At 58.9% G+C, this 25,717-nt stretch overlaps 1 protein-coding gene across 1 annotated transcript; it reads left to right on the top strand.

Annotated features, from left to right (window-relative positions):
- On the top strand, positions 1–25,332 carry LMNA (lamin A/C). Its single transcript, XM_074929026.1, has 13 exons — positions 1–16; positions 737–1,259; positions 18,246–18,402; positions 18,528–18,653; positions 18,767–18,937; positions 19,026–19,151; positions 19,367–19,587; positions 19,677–19,881; positions 20,024–20,131; positions 20,255–20,374; positions 20,461–20,559; positions 22,463–22,717; positions 23,828–25,332. Exons 2-13 carry the CDS (start codon positions 910–912, stop codon positions 23,858–23,860), a joined length of 1,971 nt encoding a protein of 656 aa, XP_074785127.1. The 5' UTR covers positions 1–16; positions 737–909; the 3' UTR covers positions 23,861–25,332.
- Positions 25,333–25,717: the final 385 nt, after the last annotated feature.

The following is a 25,717-nucleotide window of genomic DNA, read 5'->3' as shown; positions in this document are numbered from 1 at the left end:
TGGCTGGCACTGGGAGGTGGGTGACTGGGAAACAGCTGGTGGCAGAGAAGAGGGGCAGGGGAAACTGGAGTCAACTGGTGCTCAGAATTGGGGGTGTTGCTACAAACTGGGCATGGGAAACTGGGAGAAAGGATAAAAAGCTGCTACTGGGGGGAGCTTGGAAATAAGGACAGGCAGCGTCGAGAGAACTGGGCAAAGCTGGTGCTGGGAAAACTGGGGGGGTGGGGCGTGTCCTCTGGTGCCCCAAGGCTCTGTGTCTGTCATGCCTCGGGGTTCTGGGGTACCCCTAGGCTGTGGTGTTTGGGGTGACCTTGGACTCTGTATTTGGGTTCCCTGAGCCCAGAGTTTGGGGTGCTGCCGAGTTCTGTGCAGCCTGGGGGTCCTGCATTCAGGGTATGCCAGGACCCCCCAGCACCCTGGGGTCAGCTGCTGAGGTGCCCCCTGCCCTGTCCTGGGGGTGCCCAGCCGGGGGGTCCTGGGGGTGCCCTGGCTGCACCCCACTGCTGCAGCCCCTCTCAGGGTGCACTTTGCCTTTGACAAGTCCCCCCAGGCTGAAAACCAGGCTCAGCTGGGGGAATTACACCAGAAAAGGGGGAGCACGGGGGGTTTGCAAGGGGGTCACCGCGGGCTGGCCACCCCAGAGCCGCCCTCCCAAGGCCCCTTTTCCCAGCGATGCTTTTCCAGTTTTTCCCAAGCAAGGGCCTTGACTGATGCAAGTGGGTTTGTCTCCACCCAGGTTTCGGATAACTCCACCCGCCTCCTCCTCGCAGCTCCTCCTCCCAGTGCACAGCCCAGCTGGGATATAAGCAAGTCACTCAGACAACCAGGAGCAGCCGAGACAGCTGGGTGGGTGGCGTGGGACGCCGAGCTGTGACCTGTGCCGTGTCCTTCGCCTCGACGCCGGCCCCCATGGCGACGCCTTCGCAGAAGAGGAGCACCCGCAGCGGGACTTCGGGGACCCCCTTGTCCCCCACCCGCATCACTCGCTTGCAGGAGAAGGAGGACCTGCAGGAGCTCAATGACCGCTTGGCCGTCTACATCGACAAGGTGCGCTCGCTGGAGCTGGAGAACGCCGGCCTGCGGCTCCGCATCACCGAGTCGGAGGAGGTGGTGAGCCGCGAGGTCTCGGGCATCAAGGCTGCCTACGAGTCGGAGCTGGCGGATGCCCGCAAGACCTTGGATTCGGTGGCCAAGGAGAGAGCTCGGCTGCAGCTGGAGCTCAGCAAAGTCCGGGAGGAGCACAAGGAGCTGAAAGCCCGGTGAGTGCCTTGGGGATGGCGAGGAGGGGGGGGACGGGGACAGACTGCGGTGGGACGGTCACTGTCGTCACGCTTGGCGGGGAGCTGGGAAGGAGGAAGGAGCGACCTGGAGGAGGCAGGGAGAGGGGAAACCCGTGACCCGTCTGGGGCATGAGTGTCTGTGGCAGGGACCGAAAGAGGAGGGAAGCTGTCCCAGCATTCCTGCTCTCCCTCCAAGCGCCATCTTTGGCCGGGATGCCCTTGGCCGGGGGGGATCTGGGGACAGAACTGTGGAAACGCGGGGCTGGGGCTGAGGGGACAAGCCCCAGGCTCCTGGGGAGGGTCTGTGCGACGCGGGGCAGGAGCGCTGGGCTGGCGGCCCCTCCGCCTTCGTCATCCTGGAGCTATTCCTAAACACGCTCCGGCGCAGACCGGGAAGCGGTGCCAGCCAGCTGGCTCTGTCCTGCCCACAGATCTCGCCTGCTCGTCCTATTTTCCTCTGCTGTCTTTGGCACCAGTTAAAGAACCTGCTCGGGTTTTGTTTGCCTTAACTCTCCCTGTGCCGAGCTGTTCCTGCTCTGCGGGGTCCCCTGCTCTGGGGCGAGCAATGCTCGGGCAACGCCTGCATCCCCTTTCCCATCAGCTGGCTTTGGGTGATGTGCTCCAGGTCTGCTTTGAGGCTCAAATCCCCCCAACCCCTTCCCATCAGGTTTATATCTTTTCCTTTCCCGACATGCCCACCCCGTCACCACCTCCCTGCTGCTGTCGGGTGCCTCTGCCCTCCTCTCCTCAGGACTGGGGCAGGTCCCCTGGGGACACGGGTCCCTGGCCAGTGTCACGCCGCAGGGACGAGCCGCTCGGCTTCCCCGGGGCTCTGCCAGCCCGTGCAGTGTCGGGACCACAGCCCTGTCACACTCAGTTCCCCGAGTCCTGCTCCATGGAGTGAGCGAGCGGGTTCCTTTCCGTCATCAACTTTGGCTCGGGGCAGGATCTGGGCTGGGCGGTGGCAGGACAACCCCCTCTTCCTCCAGCTGATCTTTTGCCCCTTATTCTGGACGCCTTGTTTTGAGTCTGTACCAAATGAGGCTAAAATTAACTTCCTCAGAAGATGCCATAAATATTCTACCTACTGGGAAGGGAGTGAATGCGCAGCCTTTTACAGCTGTCTTTGAAAGCCGGGTGGTGTTTTATATTTAGCTTTCTATTTCCCGTGCGCTGCCGCGGCTCTGCCCTTAGATAAGGCGCCTTCGCTCGTCCCGCTCTCTGCAATCCCTCCTCGCCAGATCCCAAGGATCTGGGAGCTGGCAAGATGAGGAGCTGAGCTGTCTACAGGCTTTTGTTGGTTTATGCAATCCCAGAACTATCTATCTTGGCTGGGATTTTTCAAGGGCTGGAAAAAATGCCCGGCCTGCAGCCGTCCCTGGCTGAGAGCTGCTGCGTGCTCAGCCTGGAGCTGGCTGTGCTGCAGAGCAGTCCCTGCAAAAAAAATACGTGCTAAGCTTTTTCCTACAGCAGACTGCGCTCCTGGAGCACGTTGTGCTTGTTCCCTAGTGCTGACAGATCCCCTGAAAAAGTGCTTTGACTCGAGGGGATTCCCAAAAAGCAGGTATCGGTTTGGAGGTGGGTTTCAGCGGGGTTTCAGACTGCTGTTTTCTGAGAATGGGTGGTGAGCGGGGTTGCTGAAGGAGAGGGGTGTTTCGGTGTGTTGAGTCGTCTCTGAGTCACAGTTGGTGAGATGGAAGAGTGAGCTGGAAGAGCGGCTCTGCCGAGGGAAGCGGGTGCTGTTCCTTCCTTACCTCTGGCGTGTCCCTGCTTCCTTGGGCACCGGTATCGGAGCTGCTTTTCAACCCCCAAAATCCTTGCGAAGGGGCCGCAGCTCGTCTCGTGTCACTGGGGACCTTCTGGATGAGGCAGAATTGTTCAAAGAGGGGCACAAATCATCTGCCAAGCCACGATGTTGCTCGTAGGTCTCTGTTTGTCCAGGGTACCCCGAATCTTTCGGACATGGGGGAATAGGGCAGGATGGGTCAGAGCTGGTGGGGGGCTGGGAAGGACCCGTGTGCCGCTCTCGTGGCGGAGCCATCGGTGCGGGCGTTGCTCCGCTCTCCACCATCCGGCTGGGCAGGGAGGTAACCAGTCCTGCCGGCTCTGCCTGCCCACCCCGAGCCCCCGGGTCGATGCTTTGTCCCGGGCAGTTTCACTGACATTTTGGCCAGTAAATAACTCAGCAGGTCTCTGCTCCCCTCGCTCCCGCCATCAGCCCCGGGGGAAGCGGTGGGTATCTCCCGCGGGGCAGGCGGTGCTGGGGCCGCGTTATCAGCACCCGCAGCCGCAGCCGGGGTTGTCTCGCCTGTGCAGAAGGGAGGGTGGGGGGCTGCGGGTGTCTGGTTGTGGGCACGGTGCCCGGCGTTGGGCCCACCCTGGGAGGGAGAGGACCTGGGTGTTCCATCTGGGGTGTGGGAAGAGGTGCTGGCTAGAGGGGTGCAAACAGGGCACCAGTCTCACCAGCTGCTGACGCACGGGTTCAAGAGCTGTGTGGGTGGAGGAGGGTCAGCCTGGGGCAGAGCTGGGTCAAGGTGCAGGCAGCTGCCTGCCCTGTGCCTCCCACCACCCCTCTACTCCTGGCCGGCTGCCCTTCCCCTGGGGCTGGACCCTTCCCGAAGCGCCCACCCCAGCTCCCCACACCTGAGGACTCTCATCCCGGTGCAGCCTGGTGCTGGCTGTGCCCCAGGGCGAGTGACCCCCTCCGGGCACCGCTGTCTGGCCCCGTGCCATGCCTGTCCCCAGCCCCTGGACTTCCCCGTGGGCTCCCCAGCCCTGTGTGGCCACTGGCTGTGCCGGAGCCACGTTTGCGGCGAAGCAGAGGGTGCAGCGAGGGTGGCTGGTGACTCAGGGGTGCTGGCAGCACCGAGCATTGCCTCCTCCCAGACCCTGCGGAGAGCCAGGACCAGCCTGAGATGCTCCTGTCCCAGCTGTCCCTGACCTGCCGGCCCCAGTGAGGGGCAGGCGGGTGGTTTTGGGGGGCACAGGCTCCAGCACGGCTCTGGGCCCCTGCAGAGAGCTGCTCTGCACCCCGGTCCTGCCCATCGCCCCCTCTCCATGATCTGGCTCCTGACTCAACGGCGTGAAAACAGGAGCCATAGCCCTTGTCTTGCTCTGCTGAGGATTCACCTCATCCCAGATCCTCGAGGCAGAGCTGTTTGTCAGCGCGAGCCCCAGTTTGAGGGTGCAGGGTGTATAGATACGGCCCTCGGGCACCTTCATCCCCATGAGAGGAGCCCCGAGGGGGTTCCCAGTGCCCCACTCCCGTGGGCAAGGGGTGACTGTGCTGTGACCAGCTCCCTCCTCTGAAACAGGAACCAGGCCCTCGTTAGCAGCGCGGCTGATGAGCGATGGCTTCCTGAATTGCAGCCCCTAACCCAATTAAGCTGGTGCCTTGGCAGCGCCTCTTCCTCCCCAGGCCCACATCTCATCCCTCCCCTAATGACGAAAAAAATCTCCTGTTTTCCAAAGGTCGGTGTGGGTGTGTGGGGGGAGCGTCTCCAAGGGCAGAGCAAAGGAGTCATCAGTGAGGGTGCCAGGAAGGCTGGGGTGAACCCCACAGATCTTCCCCATCCCTGATCGATCTTGCCCTGTGCTGGGCTTGAGCAACGACCTTCCAGGAAGGAGCAAGCAAATGGGACTCATTTACTGAGAGAAATTTAAAAAAAAAAAAAAAGGGGGGGGGGAAAAAAGCGCCTCCTTGCCACGGGGCAGGGCGCTGCTTTTCTGCCGCCTTTAGCAGCAATGTGCTCGTGCTGGAACATTTGCGTGGGGGAGAAACCTCAGGCTCCTGGGCTCTTTCCCCTCCTCTGTCTTGTAGAAACCCTGCCAGGGAAGGAACGGTTTGGCTCTGCGGAGGCTTTGCCCTTTCGGAGCAAACAAAGAACAGCTTGTGCAGCCGGGTGCTGCTTTGGGGGAGCAGGCGCTGTGGAGCCAGGACCCCCCCATGCCCCTTGGGGACCCTCTTAAACACACTGCCCTGAGTCTCCAGCGCTCTGGACAGATTTATTTTCTGCTGACCCAGCAGCTCGAGGTGGCTGGACACGCCTGCCCTCCCTGCGCTGACAGGCCCTGTGGCAAAAACCCCGTTGCTTCGAGGCTGAGGTTTTTGTTAGCCCCTGGTTATTTCTGTGCGAACATTGAGCCCCCCCCTTTTTCCCCAGCTGCCCAAGCAGGACGACCTCAGGCTGGAGGAGAAAGCTCCAGCACTTTTGTTTCGTGGCTCGGCCGCGTTCGCTGGCATCTTCCAGACGTGAGCGTTACCCCGTCCCGCTGCAGGGCTGGGCCATCACCTCGCTGCCTCGTGTCTTCTCAGGGATGAGGGGAACAAGAGGAAATCCTGCTGCCTGAAACATTGTTTTTAGGATAGGATCCACCCTGGCAAATGAAGGACCTTACCCTCAGAGCTCAGGGATTAAAGAGAAGCGATTGCAACGGGAAACGGGGCTCGTTTCGGTGTGGGAGCGCATCCGTCCCCAAACGGTGCCTAGCACAGCGCGTCCCGGCCTGCCCCGGCCATGCTGGCTGCCACAAGTGTTTTTCAGCCTCACACACGCATCACTTCAGCTGTCTGAGCCCCATTAACACTTAAACTTCAGAGCGCAGCCGAAGCAAGAGCCATGCCCGGTGCGGCGCTCGGCAGAGGCATGCGAAGAAGGTGCCGTGGCTGGGGTGGGGCACGCCGAGCTGCTGCCAGCTCCTTATTTTGCTAAATTTGTGCCCTTTGGGAGCCGCAGTTTCCTTCCCTGCTGCTGGCAGCCGGGCTGGGAGGAAGCTACCAGAGATCTCCCCTTCGTCCTGGCCAAAATTAGGCCTGGAGGAGTCGCTGGGAAGCATCAGCCCAGCGGATACTGGCTGGGCTGCCCCGGGGCAGAGCTGGGAATCGCCTCCCACTCTCCTGCCACCAGCTGCTTTGCCCGTTTCCCCCTTCTGCCTATTTGTGTGACTTTGCTGAGCCTGTTCCCCTGCGACTGCCTTGGCCTGTTCCCCAACAGCCGAAGTCTGTGAAACCTCTCTCTGTCCGCAGCTGCCGTCCAGTCACCCGCAGCCCCTCACCGGGGTGTCGGGGCTGGGTGCCCACCTGTCTCCACTCCCTTCCCCTCCCTGCCGAGGGTTGAATAGCCCCAGTGTGAAGCTCAACAACTGCAAGGGGCTGGTGTGGCCCCCCCCCCCCCTCTCAGAGCGGTGGCAGCTGCAGCCCCGTGCACCCGGCTCCCGGCCACCCGCAGCAGCCCCGTTTCAGGATGTGAAGGGGGGTTGCAGCACGTCCGTGAGCCCCACGGTGCGAAGTGGGGCTGTGGGTATTCTGGAAAGCCAAAGGGAGTGGAACTTGCTGAAGGAAATGCATTGAGCCAAGCCCACAGACACGCCACAAAAACCAGACTGGGGTTAGGACATCTCCGTCCCTGAGCGGTGCAGAGTCACCGTCACCCGTTGTCGATCGTAAACCCAATTTCCTTTCCACGATGGAGGTGAGGGCGCCTGTGGCTGTGGTTACCCTCTCAGCTGTCACCAACCATGACGCTTTATTTCTACCTTCTCGTGTTTAGAGCCAGGAGATGCAATAGAAACAGGGACAAAGTTCCCCAACAGCCCGGGGTGTTTGCACGGTGAATGCCCGGCTGCCTGTACTTTACCCCACTTAATTACGGGGCTGCACCACCGCAGGTATTGGCGCCGTGTCCGTGCAAAGAGGTGATGGAGCCAGGGTTGGGAGCAAACAACAGCTCTTCTGAAGCTTTTGAATTTTTGCATCGGGGCTGCAAGTGGCTCAGAAGTGCCTCTGTAGGAGAGTTTCTGATAGCGGAGGTCTCTCAACCCTCTTGGACAAAAGCCAACTCCAGCCACTTGCTCTCTGGCTCCTGCTTCCAACATCCGTGTCCTCCTGCCACCCAGCTCCGTGCCCCCAGCCCTGGCTGAGCAAAGCTTGGCATCTCCCTGCCGCAGTGCCAATTTGTTAGGGGTTTAGTTAGTAACAGTTTAGCGATGTGCTTTCTCTGTTAAAGTCCCAGTTCTGAGTCACGTGAGCCCTCCAAAAAAAGTCCACGCTCTTGACATGGATGTGTAAGTAACACGTGGACTTCAAAGGAGGGAGCCCAAAGGATTCTTGGCCTTAGTGTTCACGGGCACCCGACTGTTTTCCAGCACTGGGGGTGGCCAGTTGCCCCATTGCAGCTCCCAGTTCCCCACTGGGAAGAGCCACTTGTCCCTCTCTCTGTGCAATACGGTGGCTCCGTGCTCGCTGGTGGCTTTGGGGAGGACTCTGGATCCAGCCCTGGCTGAGCTTGCAAAGCTTTTGCATCCCAGTGGTGAAAGCAGGACGTGAATGGTGGCAATAAAATCTCCGTGCCACTCTCCATGGGTATTTAACGCCTGTTCCCCTCCGTGGGGACAGGGGGGAGGTTGCTGTGGGGCAGGAGGAGGAGGATGGGAGACCTGCAGCGGAGCACGAGCAGGGAGATGAGTCACGCTCAGCTGCATGACTTGGGGCTGGAGCAGGGTGCGGCCATGGCAGGGCCATGCTTCAACACATCTTCGGGAGGCCCCCGCCGCTCCGGCAGCCACGCTCGCCTGCCCCTTCCTTCCTGGTGTGATGGGTGCTCCCAGATAACCCCGGCAGCATCTGTGGGGTGCAAGGATGCCCCCCCCACAGGGCACCGTGCCATGCTCGCTCCCCCAGTCATCTCCCCACAGCCCTGCTGGCACTAGGAAAAATTAGGGAGAGTTTTGTAAAGCTGAACCTTCCTGCCATGGGCTTTAGGGGGGAAGCAGAGCACTGGGGAGGGCAGGTTTGCTCCTTGGCATCGTGGTTTTGCAAAATGGGTTGCACCCAGAGCCCCCATTTCCAGGGCAGAGACCTGTGGCACATGTGTCCCAGCCAGCAAGTGGCACCACTTTTGGCAGCCGAGCGCAAAAAGCTGCCGGGCTGAGGCTTGCCCTGTGGTGAGCGGATAGACTAGATTTTAGGAAGTATTTTTATTGGATGTTAGGAAGGATTTCTTTGCAGAAGGGGCTGTTGGGCGTTGGAATGGGCTGCCCAGGGCAGGGGGGAGTCCCCGGGATCCCTGGGGGGGTTGAAGAGTCGGGCTGAGCCAGCGCTGAGGGATCTGGGGGAGTTGGGAACGGTCAGGGGGAGGGTCATGGTTGGGCTGGAGGAGCTTCAGGGGCTTTTCCAACCCAGATGATTCGGGGATTCAGTGAGTGCTGTGCAGGCACGTGGGGCTGAGCAGGAGGGAGGTAGTGAGGAGGCTGAAGGCTGTTGTGTGGCCTCGTTTGCAGGGCGATTCTGTGCATGCAGCGACTGGGGTTAAATTGCACTTTCTAGGGATGCCACGTCTGCAGCCCTCGCTGGTGGGGAAGTGGTTATTTCCTGCACGCGTGCCGAGACACTCTGGGCCTCATGCTGGCGCGGTACGTGCGGGCAGGGAGAGCAGGCAGAGGTGTGCTGGGAGCATCTGCTGCATCAGCAAAACACCGTCACTCATCTTCCCCACTGCCCATCCCTACAGCGAGCTGCATTTTCCCAACGGCGTCGCCTTCAGAGCCGGCCTGGCGGCCACCCTGACAGCACCAGTGCAGCCGGGACCTCATGGTGACTCACGCCGGCGGGCAAACAACCTGCGCCGGCCTCGCTGCCCGCTGCGTGCAAACAAACCTTGTGGCAGTGTAAACACCTCGCCTTGCCTTTATCTGCGCTCAGAGCCGGGATAGCAAACCCTTTTGTTCCCAGGAAGATGGGTGGCAGCTGCATCCAACAATCCCCTGCTTTGTTACTTAAGCAAATTTTGTTGCCTGTAGGTTTTGTGTACGCAGATTTATAAAAAATGGGGCGGGTTGGTGCTGCTGGAGAGGTAAGAGGAGACCTTGAGCTTGCTCCCTGTTTTGCCTCGCTTGGGTCACAGAATCCCAGAATCATTCAGGTTGGAAAAGCCCCTCGGGATCAGCGAGTCCAACTCTCAGCCCGACTCTACAAAGCTCTCCCCTACCCCACATCCCCCACAGCTCATCCCAACGGCCCTGAAACCCCCCCAGGGATGGGGACTCCCCCCTCCCTGGGCAGCCTGTTCTGCTCTCTGACCACTCTTGCTGGGAAACATTTTCTCCTCCTGCCCAGCCTGACCCTCCCCTGTGGCAGTTTCCAGCCGTTCCCTCTTGTCCTGTCCCTGATCCCCTGGGAGCAGAGCCCAGCCCCAGCCTCTCTGCAATGTCCCGTCAGGAGCTGCAGAGAGGGATGAGGGCTCCCCTCAGCCTCCTCCTCCTCACACTGAACACTCCCAGCTCCTGCCCTGCCTCCTCACAGGATTGATTCTCCAGCCCTTCCCCAGCCTCGTTGCCCTCCTCTGCCCTCGCTCCAGCCCCTCGAGATCTCTCTGGGATTGAGGTGCCCAAACCTGGACACAACCCTCCAGGTGTGGCCTCCCCAGGGCAGAGCACAGGGGGACTGTCACCTCCCTGTCCCTGCTGGTCACACTAGTGCTGATACAGGCCAGGATGCCGTTGGCTTTCTTGGCCACCCGGGCACACTGCCAGCTCATGGTCCTCCCTGCCTTGTCCCATCTTGCCCAGGGACCCCGTTCCCAGCCATAACACCACAGGCACTGCCCAGGCTGCAGCTTTCTCCCCGCAGCGTCGCCAGGACAGCGATGCCCCCGCAAGCAGAGCCACCCCCCCACTGCTTTCCATCACCCCACTTAGGGGCTGCAAAACTTTACATTGCGGGACGCCGTCAGACCGCACGTGTGTGCAGAGGGGAAGGAGGCCACCGCCACATTTGCATGGTGACAAAGTGTTCCCTTGCTCCTGGGGCTGGGATTTGCATCCCCGCTCCTTCCCTGCTGCCCCAAGTCCTGGCTGCATCGCCAGCTGCCAGGTCCCAGCGAAACACAACCTTAACGACTGTTTTTCCCCACCTGCCCCAGTGCTCCCAGTCCCAAAGACGTGATTAATACGAGTGACTCAGCTCGCTGTTTCTAACTGCTTTTGTAAGGCCACCCCCCCACCATGTCAAATCCCCCCAGAACCACTGGGAACCTGCCCTTTGGCTTCATCCTTTAAGGCGGTGTTTTATAGGCTTCGCCTTCATCAAGAGAAGGAGGCACTGAAGTCATTCTAATATTCTGGGATTTCTATGGAGATGCAACACTAGGAGTCATTTAAGGTAAAAAAAAAAAAAAAAACAAACCAAAACATACAAAACATCCCGTAAATTTGGAACTCAGTTATTGCAAAAACTGGAATTTACTCTGGCGGAGAAAGATAGTCAAGGCTGAACAAAATCCCTTAAATTTCATTCAGTCCAGAATTGTAGTTGTTGTGTGAATATTTGTCCATTATGTTAAAGATATGAAACCACATTTGTCACCACTGTGAACATTCACAGTATTGCAACAAATATTTTGAATTTCCTTAGTGTCTCCTCTTCCCAAAGGCAGGATGGAGGCTTTAGCTTTAAACAGGCTTTTATATTACCCACAACACTACAAAGTGTTCGGAAATTGTGGTTGGAAAAACAAGTTTTCTTCTTGTGCCTTTTCTACTGAAACCTTGTCCTCGGGAGGTGGAAAGTGAGCAATGTGGAAGGTGTATTCACATATTTGAGCTATGTTTAAAAAAATTTTCTTTCCAGCACGATTTCCAATTTTTAGAGAGTTACTTTTTCCTGATGAAGGACATTATTGCTTTAAACTATATTTAAGATGGTTTAAGCCCAGGCCATCAAGTATCTTGTAGATAACCTGATTCAAAATCTGTGGGAAGACACCGAAAGGCAGGCTGGCATGTTCATAATAAATTATTCTGGGTCAAGCCGAGCTTTGGCTGGTGAGTGGGGATTGATTGGTGTTTGATTGTGGTTTTTCAGGCAGTGGAGATGTTCAGGCTTTTAAAGTTTTGGGCGATTTTTTTTTTTTTTTTTTTTCCCCAACGGAAAATGTGGATTTTGGAAGCGAGGAATCAACCCTCCCTCTGGAAACTCCAGGATAAGCCAATCCCCTCGGCACGCGTGTAGACAAAAACATTGGCCAGGTTTTTTGCTGTGTGCCATGCAGACAAATTGCCAAGCTCTGGGGACAAACCTGGGGCTGGATCAATTTTGCTAAATCAAGTATCAACTGGTGGTATTTAATCCCAGCCTGGAGGCCTGGGTCTCTGCTCCTTCCAGGTAGCCCAGGGGTTTTGTGGCGAAGGGAATCCGTCAGGAAATTCCACCCTCGTTTTGCTCGTGCGTCCACACGGCTCAGCCACGAGCCCTGCTGGGCTCTGCCCACTCCTGGCACTGGTGGCTTCCAGCCGCCGATACTCACTTGCCCTTTCTCAGCTCTTTGCATCCTCTTTGCATCTGACTCCTGTGGCTTCCTGCACCCTGGAAAAATTCGAGGCCGCTGTGAGAGGGGGTTTTGCAGGCAGCAGGCATCAGCAGATCCGGTGGGAAGTTGTTCTGCCCGCTGCACGCCAGGGCACATGTCTGCGGAGAATAAATCCTGCCCCTTCTCGGTGCAGACACAGAGGTTTATGCCTGATGCAAACCTCACCCCCAAAAGCACAGCGTGGGCAGTGGAAAGCAAAATTCCATCCGTTCCCCCCTCGACTCCTACATGGGAGCTGGCAAACCCCTTTTCCAGCTATAAAACCCCTCTGGTAATACAGGATCCCAGAATCCCAGATTCATTCCGGTTGGAAAAGCCCCTCGGGATCAGCAAGTCCAACCCTCAGCCCGACTCTACAAAGCTCTCCCCTACCCCACATCCCCCCACAGCTCATCCCAACAGCCCTGAAACCCCCCCAGGGTTGGGGACTCCCCCCTCCCTGGGCAGCCTGTTCCACTCTCTGACCACTCTTGCTGGGAAACATTTTCTCCTCCTGCCCAGCCTGACCCTCCCCTGTGGCAGTTTCCAACCGTTCCCTCTTGTCCTGTCCCTGATCCCCTGGGAGCAGAGCCCAGCCCCAGCCTCTCTGCAATGTCCCGTCAGGAGCTGCAGAGAGGGATGAGGGCTCCCCTCAGCCTCCTCCTCCTCACACTGAACACTCCCAGCTCCTTCCCTGGCTCCTCACAGGATTGATTCTCCAGCCCTTCCCCAGCCTCGCTGCCCTCCTCTGCCCTCGCTCCAGCCCCTCGAGATCTCTCTGGGATTGAGGTGCCCAAACCTGGACACAACCCTCCGGGTGTGGCCTCCCCAGGGCAGAGCACAGGGGGACTGTCACCTTCCTGCTCCTGCTGGTCACACTAGTGCTGATACAGGTCAGGATGCCGTTGGCTTTCTTGGCCACCCGGGCACACTGCTGGCTCCTGGTCAGCTGCTTCTCACTGAGAACCCCCAGATCCTTTTCTTCCAGAAAGGAAGAAAATATACCATCTGCCCTTCAAAACCACAGAGCCCTCCTGTTACTAGGGGGGGACTCAACCCAAACAGCGACGTCACTTGGTGATTTGGGATTTCCATTTCGAGGCGCTGGCAAAGGCTGGGATGAGTCACCAGCACTGGCGTGACAGCCCGGGGATGGGGAGTGACACCGGGGCTCCCCAGCCAGCACGGGGTGCGTGAGGCTTTTTAATGTACTATTTATTCTCTAAAATCACTTTTCCGTGTTTTAAGCAGTGAGGGGGGGCCCGTCGCTCCGCACCATGGTCATGTGCATCGATCTGTTGCAGTGCTGGTGAAGCCTAATTTCTTTTCCCATCCGGATTGGCGAGGCTGCGGGGAGGCGGCGCGTGGGCGCGGGGCGCTTGCTCTGGCGTGTCCAGCGAAAGGAGAAAAGCTCCTTAAAGGCTTCGTGGGGGAATATTTGTAGCTGATTCCCGGTGGTACCTGCTCTGATCGGGTCCAGTCACGCTGGGCTTCGGACGTGCCCGTAACTCCCGGCGAGGCTCCTGGGGATGGGGTTTGTGGAGGGACGGGAATGACTGAAATTTTTGGAACGCCAGGCTGAGGTGTGCGTTTGCATCCCTGTGAAATGCTCGTTTCTGGTTCCCTGCCAGTTTTGGTTCGTTTTTAGGATGCAAGGAAAGGCCAGAACCCAATTCCAGGAGCGGGAAGCCCAGCTCTTGGGAGATGCCAACAAGCTGTTCTCGCTCCGCCAGGGCTCCGTGGAGCTAAACAAGCCCCCCAGCCCCAGGGACGAGCGTGCCAGGAGCGTGCGGCATGGCCGGCACCAACCCTGGCACCAGGAAGGGGCTTTGGCACAGGCGCTGCTGGAGGGTGGGGGCTGTTTCCGTGCATCCTTGAGCAGAGCCAGCACTGGCATCCCCTGGCTGCCATTTGGCAGCGGGTTTGGTGCCTAACAGGATGCTGGCTCCGTACAGATGTTGTCCTCGCTATACATCGGGCTGCCTATTTACAGCTCCCCTGCTAGGAGACGGGCCTGTGTTTATCCTGGTGATTTGGCAAAGGCGCAGCGGCACAGATGAGTCAGGAGCTGGGAGAAGCTGCTTTGCCACATTCCCATTGCCCCAGCGAGGAGGTTTTCTCAAGACCGCCCTTCCTCACGCTGCCCCTGCTGCTTGTCCTGGGGGGCCCTGGTCCCTGGGGCAGGGGAGTGATCCCTGGAATGGGGAGAGTGATCCCTGAGGTGGGGGAGCGATCCCTGGGATGAGGGAGTGATTCCTGGGATGGGGGAATGATCCCTGGGGTGAAGGAGTGATCCCTGAGATGGGGGAGTGATCCCTGGTATGAGGGAGTGATCCCTGGGTTGGGGGAGTGATCTCTGAAATGGGGGAGCGATCCCTGGGATGGGGGGAGCGATCCCTGGGATGGGGGGAATGATCCCTGGGATGGGGGGAGCGATCCCTAGGACTGATCCCTAGTGCTGGAGGCAGCGCAGCGCGGCCAAGGTGGGGCAGAGCAGGTTTTCTGGGTCCTCCCAGCAATCAGATCCCTCATAAACCTCCTTGGGCACATGATGCCTCTCTTACCTCAGTTTCCCAAGCTGTAAATATGTTGTAAGGTCTTTGCTGGGGTCGTGTTTCCCCAGTGGCAGGGTTGCGGGGGAGCAGGCTGGTGTGTCACCCGGCTCCCTGCCAGCCAGCTGAGAAAAACCCCGGGACCTGCAGACAGGCAGAAAGATTTAGAGATGGGGCGTGAGCCTGCGAGATCCCCTGACTTGGCACCTTCTCTGGGGTGTGGCGGCTGCGATTTGGGGGCTGGGAAGGAGGGAAACGCCTGTTTCTCCACTGGCTCTGCCACCCCATTGATCCCCTCCCAGCGCGCGAAGCTCGGCGCTGCCCAAGCGCGGTGGCGGCGGCTGCTCCATCCCTTGTGCTGCAGAAACGGCTCGTGGTGATTAGGGCGAAACCAAAAGGTGTTTCCTAAAATGCACCCAGTGGGTTTTGGCTTCTCGGAGAGGGTTGGCACCTTTCTGCCAGCCTGGCAGGGCACGTGCCCAAAGCTGCTCGTCTCCCGTCAGCTCCGATGGCTCTGGCCTGTCACAGCTTTTCCAGAGGGAGAGTCCAGAATCCGCCAGATCTCTGGGGTTTGGGGGCAGAGCGAAGGGAAGCAGGAGCAGATCCTGGGCGCTGCTCTGCGGGGCGGCCCCTGAACCTTCTGCAGCGTCTGTCCACCCTGGGGGTGGTCAGCCCTGGCCCTTTTTGGAACCATCGTGTCAGCTTTGCAGGCTCGTTTCTGTGTCTGTGCCGAGCACAGTCAGAGCAACTCCAACTTTCCATTAACATTTGGATTTTCTGGCAGCTCAGCTGCAATTTTCTTTTTTTTTTTTTCTCCTTCCTGCTTTTAAAAGCTAAAAATAAAACGTCTTGAGGCCCCTTTTCCCTCCATCTTTTCTCTTGAGACATTTATTTCTTGAGGATTTGGTGCCTCTGTTGTGTTTTCTCCTCTTGGCTTCGATAAATGCTTGTTTTTTACACCGGACGCTGCCAGCACAGGGGATCAAATCCTGTGGGATTCTGAGCCCTTGTCCCCTGGCTGCAGGCACGCAGCCCTTCGGTGTGGGTCTGTCCTTCCCCTTTGGCTGGCAGAGGATTTGGGATCTTTTAGGCTCTTAACGGGCAGGATGGAGAGACCAGCAAAACCCTCCAGGGAGGAGGAGGAAGGTCCCTGTTCGTCCCCTTGCTGAGGGAAGTGGGAGCAGCACAGCTGCCATGGAAGTTTTTATTTTTAGCCCAGCGCCAGATGGAGCCCAGGAGGCTGCAGGGGAAATAAAAGCAGGACCTAACGGGAGGCGAGGGGAAAACCCAAAGCCTGGCTGGGCTGGAACGGGGATCACAAGGGTCTGTGTGGACGGGTGGGCACAAGGGAGGGAGAGGACTTGCCTGTGTGCTGGAATCTGATCTGGAGGCTGCTGCGTTCGGGGTCGGGGCTGTGTTTTGAAGGCCCATGGGTGGAGATGCTCAGGAGCTGTGTAAGACCTCCAGACTTAATGAAGGAAAGGACAGGACAGGACAGGGTCTGTCTCACCCCCAGTCCTTCCAGCAAAACTGCTCCCAAGCTCAGCCCCGCAGCCGCCGCCGCTGCAGCCCAGGCGGAGAGCTCGGAGCTGCCGTCTCTGCTCCTCCCCGGTGTAACCCAGAGATCAGCACAGGAGGCTTTTAAGGAAAAGAGATTTATCCTTGAGTCTTCTGGGATGTACCATTTTCTAGTCATCAATGTGTTTTGCCTGGAGCCTGGATCCCTCCAGCCCCTGGAGAGGGCGACTCTGTCGCCACTGCGGAGACACAAGTGTGACCCTCTAGTCTCAGCCTTTCCCGCTCCGTATTTCACTTAGAAATGGCACTGGTGTCCCCTAAAGGGTCGGAGGCTCCAGGATGTGCCTGAACACTGCACGTGCCACAAACCCCATCCCAAAGAGCCAGTGACCCTCTCCCAGGGTGGTCCGGTCTTCTCGGAGTGGTTAACTCCGTCGAGGACAGCAGGATTGAACCCTGCCAGCAGTGCTGGGGTGGCCGCGCTGCTTGCAACTGCGAGTTGCTGTCAGATGGGAAAACTCAGCCTCAAATGTTGCTTGCAATGAGCCGAGGAGGCTCCGGATCAGCTCCCGGATGGCATTTTTGTCCAGTGAGTCACTGGCATGAAAGGAGCGTGTTGCACGGGAAGGACCCGCCAGCATAGCGGGTGGGGGACCGGGATTCCCCCCAAAAAGGGGGCAAATCGAGTCTGCCAGGGCCTGACGAGGTGTGAAAATCTCCGAACAATGTCTCTGTGCTGGCTCAGGTCAGAAAGCAGAAAGAAAAGCAGGAAAATCTGCCGTTGGCCAAGCAAGGAGCTTCCCACCTACGTGCAAGTCTGGGAATGCTGATCCCTGCCCGTCCTGGGGTCCCTGTGGGCAGGAGGAGCAGCAGCACCTCCTCGGCGTCTCGCTGCCGACGTTCCCCGTCCTGCCTCAGGGCTGGATCCTGCAGCTGGGACGGGCTGAGCGCCGTCTGTGCCCCGAGCCCCTCCCTGGTATTTTTTAGCCATGACCTAATGGCGCGGGTGCGCGCTCGACGCCCCAGGAATGTGCCCCACGCGCCGGCGTGCAGCCAGCGCTCGCCCACGGCCGAGGGGCCACCGCAGCTGGCGCCAGGCCCCGGGCGCATCCTGCCTCCACCAGTCCTACGCCCGATTTTGGGGGAGGTGGGGTGACAATCTGTGTCCTGACAGTGCAAACCAGCCCGGTGCTGACGGCCCCAGAAAGTGCATCGGGTCTTGTCTTTTTATAGGGCTTACCAAAATAGCATCAGGTTGTGTTTTGGTGGGTTTAGGGGGATCAGATTCCCTGGTCACACAGCGATGCGTCTCGGGTCTGCTGCTTCTAAGAAACGCCCTTGACCTGCTGTTGGAGGGTTTAAAGGCAAAGGGGGACTGGAGGCACGGAACGGCAGTGCTGGAGGCCGGGTCAGCCGCCCGCAGGCCTGTGCTGGGGCTGAGCCAGCCTGGGGCCGCAGCGGGCTCGGGGAGAGGCACCAGCCCCCCAGCGCTGGGAAAGGTGTGGGGGCTTTCTCCGCCCGGCTGCTGCCTTGGTTGGGCAGCTCTGGCCATGGGGCAGCTCTGGCTATGGGGCAGCTCTGGCTATGGGGCAACTCTGGCTATGGGGCAGCTTTGGCTATGGGGCAGCTCTGGCCATGGGGCAGCTCTGGCTATGGGGCAGCTTTGGCTATGGGGCAGCTCTGGCCATGGGGCAGCTCTGGCTATGGGGCAGCTTTGGCTATGGGGCAGCTCTGGCCATGGGGCAACTCTGGCTATGGGGCAACTCTGGCCATGGGGCAGCTTTGGCTATGGGGCAGCTCTGGCCATGGGGCAACTCTGGCTATGGGGCAGCTCTGGCCATGGGGCAGCTCTGGCCATGGGGCAGCTTTGGCTATGGGGCAGCTCTGGCCATGGGGCAGCTCTGGCTATGGGGCAGCTCTGGCCATAGGGCAGCTTTGGCTCTGGGGCTTCTGCACCCCCAGCACCCTCGCTCCTCCCCAGCTGTTACTGCCCCATACAGCCCCATGCCGCACCGTGCTGCACCGTGTCACACCATCCCGCGCTGTGCCACACCACACCATGATGTGCCCTGTCACACTACACTGCCACACGACACCGTGCTGCCCTGTGCCACACCACGCCATGTCACGCTGCGGTGTCATGCTGTGCCATGCCGTGCCACACTGGGCCACACCAGGCCGTGTCACACCAGGCCGTGTCACACCAAGTCGTGTCACACCAGGCCGTGTCACACCAGGCCGTGTCATGCCACACCACCCGCGCTGTGCCTCTGGCACGGGCTGGACTGTCCTGACCTCTAGCCGGGCTGTCACACATGGGCGTTACAGCCCCGAGATGCCTCCTGCTGACCCAGACCTTCCCAGTGCTTTCTGTTTCCCAGTATCAAACTGGTGCTGGACACGCCAGGGGGCCGGGACCTGCCAGTGCCTTATCGGGTGGGTGTTGGGTACCACCCTGCGGCACTTTCGGGCACTCAGAGAAGTGCGGACGTGGTGCTTGGGGTGGGGGTGAGGTGCATCGCGTGGTCTCATCCGCGCCATCCCGGTTGCAGGAATGCCAAGAAGGAAGGGGACCTGCTGACTGCCCAGGCGCGGCTCAAGGATGTGGAGGCTTTGCTTAACTCCAAAGAGGCTGCGCTCTCCACAGCCCTGGGCGAGAAGCGGAATCTGGAGACTGAAGTGCGGGACCTGAGGGCACAGGTGGCCAAGGTGAGTGGTGACAGCCCTGTCCCCAAATGCCCCAGGGACCCCCCAGGTCCCCGCTGTGCCAGGGGGCTGGGTGGTGGGTGCTGTGCCTGGAGCCTGCTGTGAGGGTCCTTCTTCATCCCCTGCAGCTGGAAAGCGCCTTGAACGAAGCCAAGAAGCAGCTGCAGGATGAGATGCTGCGCCGCGTGGACGCCGAGAACCGACTGCAGACGCTGAAAGAAGAGCTTGAATTCCAGAAAAACATTTACAGTGAGGTGAGGCGCGACGTGCCGCTGCGGTGCCGGGCTCGCCTGGGATTGCGTTGTGTCCCCATCCCCAAAGCCGATCCCACCTCGAGGTGACACTGTGTCCTCTGACCTGTCTCCAGGAGCTGCGGGAGACCAAGCGCCGCCACGAGACCCGGCTGGTGGAGATCGACAACGGGCGGCAGCGGGAGTTTGAGAGCAAACTCTCCGAAGCCTTGCAGGAGCTGCGGAGCCAGCACGAAGCCCAGATCCGGCTTTACAAGGAGGAACTGGAGAAGACCTACGGGGCAAAGGTGAGCGGCACCCGCACGCGACCGTCCCCTTCCCGCCTCGATGGGCAGAGGGTGCTGGGGACCTTAACCCACCCATCCTGTCCTCCAGCTGGAGAACGCCAAGCAGTCGGCCGAGAGAAACAGCAACATGGTGGGTGCTGCCCACGAGGAGCTCCAGCAAACCCGCATCCGCATCGACAACCTCTCCTCTGAGGTCAGCCAGCTGCAGAAGCAGGTGAGTCAGGACCAAGGGATTCCCCCTGGATGTCCACCCTGGGGGATGGTCCCCTCCTGGGGGTGGACCCAGGTGGAGCGGCCACCCCCACCTTCCCTCACAGATTCAGAGAATCATCTGGGTTGGAAAAGACCTTGGAGATCATCCAGTCCAACCATGAACCTCACCCTGACCGTTAGTCCAACCATTAACCTAACACTGACCTCTCCGCACAGTTGGCTGCCAAGGAGGCGAAGCTGCACGACTTGGAGGATATTTTGGCCAGGGAACGAGAGACCAACCGGCGCCTGCTCTCCGACAAGGAGCGGGAGATGGCCGAGATGCGGGCACGCATGCAGCAGCAGCTGGACGAGTACCAGGAGCTGCTGGACATCAAGTTGGCTCTGGACATGGAGATCAACGCCTACCGCAAGCTGCTGGAGGGCGAGGAGGAGCGGTGAGCACGGGGCGCCGCGCCCGAGGGGCTGTGTGGGTCCCAGCCCTTGTGTCCTCGCTGACTCCATCTCACTTTCTCCTCCTGCCCAGGCTGAGGCTGTCCCCCAGCCCTTCCTCCCACAGAGGTGCGTCCCGTAGCCACTTGTCCACCCCGGGCTCCTCCAAGAAGAGGAAGCTGGAGGACAGCGAGAGTCGGACCAGCTTCTCCCACCACGCCAGGACAAGCGGCCGCGTCGGCGTGGAGGAGGTGGACTTGGAGGGCAGATTCGTCCGTCTCAGGAACAAGTCCAACGAGGTGAGTTTGACTTCGGGAAGGATCCCTGGGATCCCTGGGGGTGGTGTAGCTCAGTCCCCCTTCACCCCACAGGCAGGAGGTGAACAGGGACAAGCTGGGGAGGAACGGGGGGATCTCAGGGGTGTTGTTCTCTCTCCTGCAGGACCAGGCGATGGGGAACTGGCAGATCAAGCGACAAAATGGAGATGACCCCCCCATCACCTATCGCTTCCCCCCAAAGTTCACTCTGAAGGCTGGCCAGGTGGTGACGGTGAGTCCCTGCCCGGGGAAGGATCCAAAACCCAGCCAGGCCATCGGTGACGCGGAGTGGTTGGAGCCTGGGGACAGACCCGCAGACCCGAAGCATTGCTTTTCTCTGTGCTTTTCTCCCTAGATCTGGGCCTCAGGGGCTGGGGCGACCCATAGCCCCCCCAGCAATGTGGTGTGGAAAGCCCAGAGCAGCTGGGGCTCCGGGGACAGCCTGCGCACTGCCCTCATCAACTCCAACGGGGAGGTGAGAGCCCGGCCGCAGCACCAGCTCGGGGCACGGGGGGGTTGGCAGACATCAACCCCCCCAACTCCTTTCCTGTTCCCCCGCAGGAGGTGGCCATGAGGAAACTGGTCCGCACCGTGATCATCAACGATGAGGATGAGGATGAGGACGATGATGAAGTTAACATCCACCACCGCCACCACCATGTGAGTACCGCGCTGGGGAAGGCGCTGGGCCCAGGGGGGAGCTCCCTGGGGGAGCTGGGGGTCGGTCCCAGTCAGGGCAGGGCGGCAGCTCAGCATCACACGGGATCAGGCCATGGGAGAGCCAGCAGTTGGGAGGCTGCTGTGGAAACAACTACATGGGAGAAGCCAACAGACCTGGAGATTTCTGCTTAGAAAAAAAGCTCTGGAGACCTTCACAGAACCGCAGAATCATCTCAGCTGGAAAAGACCTTGAAGATCACCTAGTCCAAGCATTAACCTAACATTGAGAGTTCTCAGCTACGCCTTGCTGGAAGTCATCTCCAACCCTGAGCAACCTTGACCTGCTGCGAAAAGGGCTGGAGGAGCCGGGCGGGAGGCTGAGCTGGTACCTCGCATCGCTTGGAGGTGGAGGACGGGATGGTGGGAAGTTGATGGACACTTCTCCGTGGCAGCTGCTCCATCCTCTTCACAAGGGTGAGGGAACAAATCCAGGGGTGACTTTGTCTTTCCTCTCAGCCCGTTGTTCCCCTCACAGAGCTGAAATATCACAGAACCCCAGACTCATCTTGGCTGGAAAAGCCCCTGAAGCTCCTCCAGCCCAGCCATGACCCTCCCCCTGACCCTTCCCAACTCCCCCAGATCCCTCAGCGCTGGCTCAGCCCGACTCTTCAACCCCCCCAGGGATCCCGGGGACTCCCCCCCTGCCCTGGGCAGCCCATTCCGACGCCCAACAGCCCCTTCTGGAAAAAAATGCTTCCTAATATCTAGTCTAAACCTCCCCAGGTGCAATTCAAGGCCATTGCCTGTCACTTACTACTTGGTTAAAGAGACTTATCCCCAATATGCACCAGGAAGAGCAGCGGGCAGAGAGCAGGCAGCGTGTCAGCAGCAGAGCTGCAACCACTTCTCCCCATATCAAAGAAAACATCCCCGTCTGCAGCCCAGGAACTCCCTCAGCCCATCCCACAAGGAGAGATCTGTCTTCCCCATGAGATGCCTGCAGGAATCATGTACGGAGAGACGCTGCCACTGCCACGCTGTGCCTCAACGCTGGCGAGAAATCTGCTGGATGCCTCTCCCCAGGGCTCTGTGTGACAGGAGCAGGATGGGGGTGTCCATCATCCACTTTCCTTTGAGTTCTCGGAATCTGAAGAGCCGCGCCGAGACGGATATCGACTGTCCCTGGACGGAGGAGCCAAGCTCCCGTGGGCCAGTGCTGCCCACTCAGCGGGGGGCTGAATCCTTTCCAAGAGTGATTTTCCTGCTGGAAAGCAGTCAGCTTCCTCTCTCCCAGGCAGCGAGGAAGAGGATGCTCTTAGATAAGCACAAGAGAAACACAATTAAGGTGTCTCTGATGTGCTGAGAGCCCCGGGTGCAAGGACAGGGCAGCAGGGCCAGTTCACCCATCTGCAGTGTGGCAGCCTCAGCAATTTGGGGTTATAAACATCACGATAATGTTTTATTATTTTTAAACCACGTGATAGAGAGGATGGGGGGAGCGTGGATCTTCTTTGAAGACTAACTTGAAGAGCCCTCCTGGGTCACACCGTGGTCCTCTGGGCAGGGTGCTCAAGGCAGAAGATGCTCGGGCAGGTGTTCAAGGTCACAGAATCATTCAGATTGGAAAAGCCCCTCGGGATCAGCGAGTCCAACCCTCAGCCCGACTCTACAAAGCTCTCCCCTACCCCACATCCCCCACAGCTCATCCCAACGGCCCTGAAACCCCCCCAGGGATGGGGACTCCCCCCTCCCTGGGCAGCCTGTTCCACTCTCTGACCACTCTTTCTGTCAAAAATTTTTTCCTTATGTCCAGTCTGACCCTCCCCTGTTGCAATTTAAAGCCGTTCCCTCGTTTGTTGTTTTGTTTCTTCCCTGCCCGCCCTCCCCCCTTTCCCCCATCTAGGGCAGCTGCGGTGCCTCTGGGGACCCCGGTGAATACAACCTCCGCTCGCGCACGGTGGTCTGTGGCACGTGTGGCCAGCCGGCCGACAAGTCGGGCAGCCAGAACGCCGGCGTCAACACCGTGTCCTCGGGCTCATCCACTTCCAGCGTGACCGTCACCCGCAGCTACCGCAGCATCGGTGACTCTGGCATCGGCCTTGGGGAGAGCCTGGTGACCAGGAACTACCTCCTGGGGAACTCCAGCCCCCGTAGGCAGGTCAGTGCCATTTCCAGACCCCAGGTCCAGGTGTCCCTGTGCTGCTGGGTCTCCACCCTCCCCCTGCTTCATCCTTTCCCAACAAGGGACCACTGCGGGGGTCCCTTCCCCTTTTTCACAGAACCCCAGACTCATCTGGGCTGGAAAAGCCCCTGAAGCTCCTCCAGCCCAACCATGACCCTCCCCCTGACCGTTCCCAACTCCCCCAGATCCCTCAGCGCTGGCTCAGCCCGACTCTTCAACCCCCCCAGGGATCCCGGGGACTCCCCCCTGCCCTGGGCAGCCCATTCCAACGCCCAACAGCCCCTTCTGCACAGAAATCCTTCCTCAGAGCCAGCCTGACCCTGCCCTGGGCAGCTTGAGGCCATTCCCTCGGGGCCTGGCGCTGGGGCCTTGGCTCCAGAGACTCACCCCCCCTCTCTGCCCCCTCCTGGCAGGGAGTTGCAGAGGGCCAGGAGGTCTCCCCTCAGCCTCCTCTTCTCCAGACTGAACCCCCCCAGTTCCCCCAGCCGCTCCCCAGCAGACCTGTGCTCCAGACCCTGCCCCAGCTCCGTTGCCCTTCTCTGGCCACGCTCGAGTCATTCAATGGCCTTTTTGGGGTGAGGGGCCCTCTCCTCTCCTCCTCTCTGCTTTTCCTCTTGCTGCGGGCACCTTCAGGCTTGCACAAGCCTCTCTGTGAGTTATCGTGGATTCTGAGAGGGGTTGGAGCAGAATGTGGCTGTAGCCTCTCCCCACCCATCCCACACTCAGCCCTTTTGGCAGCCCCAGAGCATCCCTCATCCTCTGCAGCTCTCCTTCCACCGCTGCCCACCATTATTCATGCTGGTAACTCGAATATTTCAGCACTTGAATATTAATACCCTCAATATTAGTCAGTATTATTACCCTCATATATTACCGCTAATTCTCAAATTCCTGACTTCGGTGCTATAAATACCCAAGCCAGGGGGCATTTATTATACCCCAGGGGCCAGGGCAGACGAGAGCCAGGGGCCCACACTGGGCATCCAGGGGGTCCCACTTGGACATCGCTGCCTCCTTCGCAGCCAGAGCAAATGGATGGTAACACTGGGTTGTATTAATTTTCTTCTTTTTCTTTCTTCCTCCCAGGCTCAGGCTGTGCAAAACTGCAGCATCATGTAACTCTGTGGCACCATTCCTGTGTTTCCTGGCCATCTCGAGCTAGTTTCTTCCCAAAGCAAAAGAAATCTTTTTTTCCTTTAAAAAGATGGTATCAAAAACCAAGGTTGGGTTTTTTGTTTTCTATAGCAGAAATTTTATATATATATATATATATATATATTAAAAATGCTAAAAGATGCTTTGATTTTTTTTTTTTGTAAAGAAAAAAAATCTATTTCTATAAAAAAAACCAAACAAAAAAAAAAAGCTTTTCAGCTTCAAAATTTTTTTAAAACTTCCAAAGCCAAAGACACCGAGGAATTATGTTTACCAAACAGCCATGCAGAAGGAGATTGTAGTTTAATAGCTCTTTAGATTATAACTTTTTTGCCAAAGCTTTTTATATAGGATCGGGAGAAGCAAAGCCATCCCCGTGGGAGCTGATCCGCAGCGGTGCTGGGGCCCAGGCTGAGCTGAGAGCCCCGATGCTGTTGCAGCTGGTGGGCACGTGCCGTGGAGGGTTGCTGTCTCAAGCACCTTTGCAACCCTTTTTTTTCTTTTTTTTTTTTTTGGATCCGAACCCCAAATTCCCTTTTCTTTGTGGTTTTTTTTTTTTTTAATTATTATTATTATTCTTATTCACTGCTGTGCTGGCGTGGGGGGCTCCTGGCAGCTTGTGGGCGATGCCCCATGTCTCTCCGCGGCCTTGCGGGCATTCCCCCCCTTCCCAGCCCCTTGCCCACGTGCGCTCCCATCGCTCCACGTACTGTATTTCCCAGCCAAGTCACCTCTTGCCCTTGGGGTTTTTTTTCTTTTTTTGTTGTTATTTTTTTAAGCAGCCGAGTTGTGCCTTAGCCGAGGCGGGGGCCGCTCCGGAGCAGGGCTGGGAGCCCCTCAGGACCCCCCGCACGGCACTGAGGGGAGATGGAGTAGGGGAAGTGAAAACCCACCGGAGCTGCATCCCGGGACCACGTGGATTTGGTGGATGGGGTGATGGACCTCACTCCCGCAGGCTCGGACCCAGCAGGACCCCCCCTTGCACCCCCTCTTTGGGGGCTGCTGCATCCAGTGGGGTTCACCCCTGTTTTTCTCGCCTGCGGTTGGTTGGGCTCTTCTCTGGTGGCAGGAGTCCAGGAGCCCGTTTCAGGGCAGGATGAGGCCAAGGATGCTTAGTCCAGGATAGGGCTGGTTTGCCAGGAAGGCAGTGAGGAAGATTTTTCATTTGAAGGAGGGAGATTTTGGGGTCTGGCACGGGCAGCTCCCCTCTCCGCAAGGGTCCATCCAGCCGTTGACGGATATTTCAGCTTTTTGCCTCGATCGGGGAATGCCCACAGCACCCCCTGCCTCGAGTGCAGCCCGGGGGCAGGATCAGGCCCCCAGGACAAGCCCCCCCGGTTCCGGCGGGATGTGGTGAGACTGCGTATGTATCTGTGCTTGCAAAGCTTCTGTATTACTGCCTGTATTTCCTTCCAGAATCAATACAGCCAAACCTTTCCCACCCCGTGTGCTGTTGTCATTCCTGTCCTGGGGTGGGGACTGGAGGGGGGCTTGGCTGCACCCCAGCTCGATGCTCGCTTTTGGCCTGGGAAGGGGAGGGGGAATGGAATCTCTTTTAGCCCCACAGCCGGGGCTGGGGCTCAGCACCCTGCCATGGGTGGGGAAAGTGGGGTGGGTCCCTGCACCCTGGCTCACCCAGGGGGGTGCCAGGGGTCCTTGCAGGGCCAGGAGCCCCCCGAAACTGGCAGTGATGCAAAGGGTGTCTGTCAGGGAGGGGATGGAATTTGGTGGGGAGAGTTCAGAGATTTCCCCCCCCTGAGTTTTTGGAGGAGCAGACATCCCCCTGGATGGGATGGACTGAGGGGATGCAGAACCTGAGTG

This window comes from Athene noctua, chromosome 29, assembly GCF_965140245.1.
Source record: "Athene noctua chromosome 29, bAthNoc1.hap1.1, whole genome shotgun sequence".
Taxonomy (NCBI): domain Eukaryota; kingdom Metazoa; phylum Chordata; class Aves; order Strigiformes; family Strigidae; genus Athene; species Athene noctua.
Note: the sequence above shows the minus strand (reverse complement) of the source record. Positions and strands in the feature narration are given on the sequence as shown.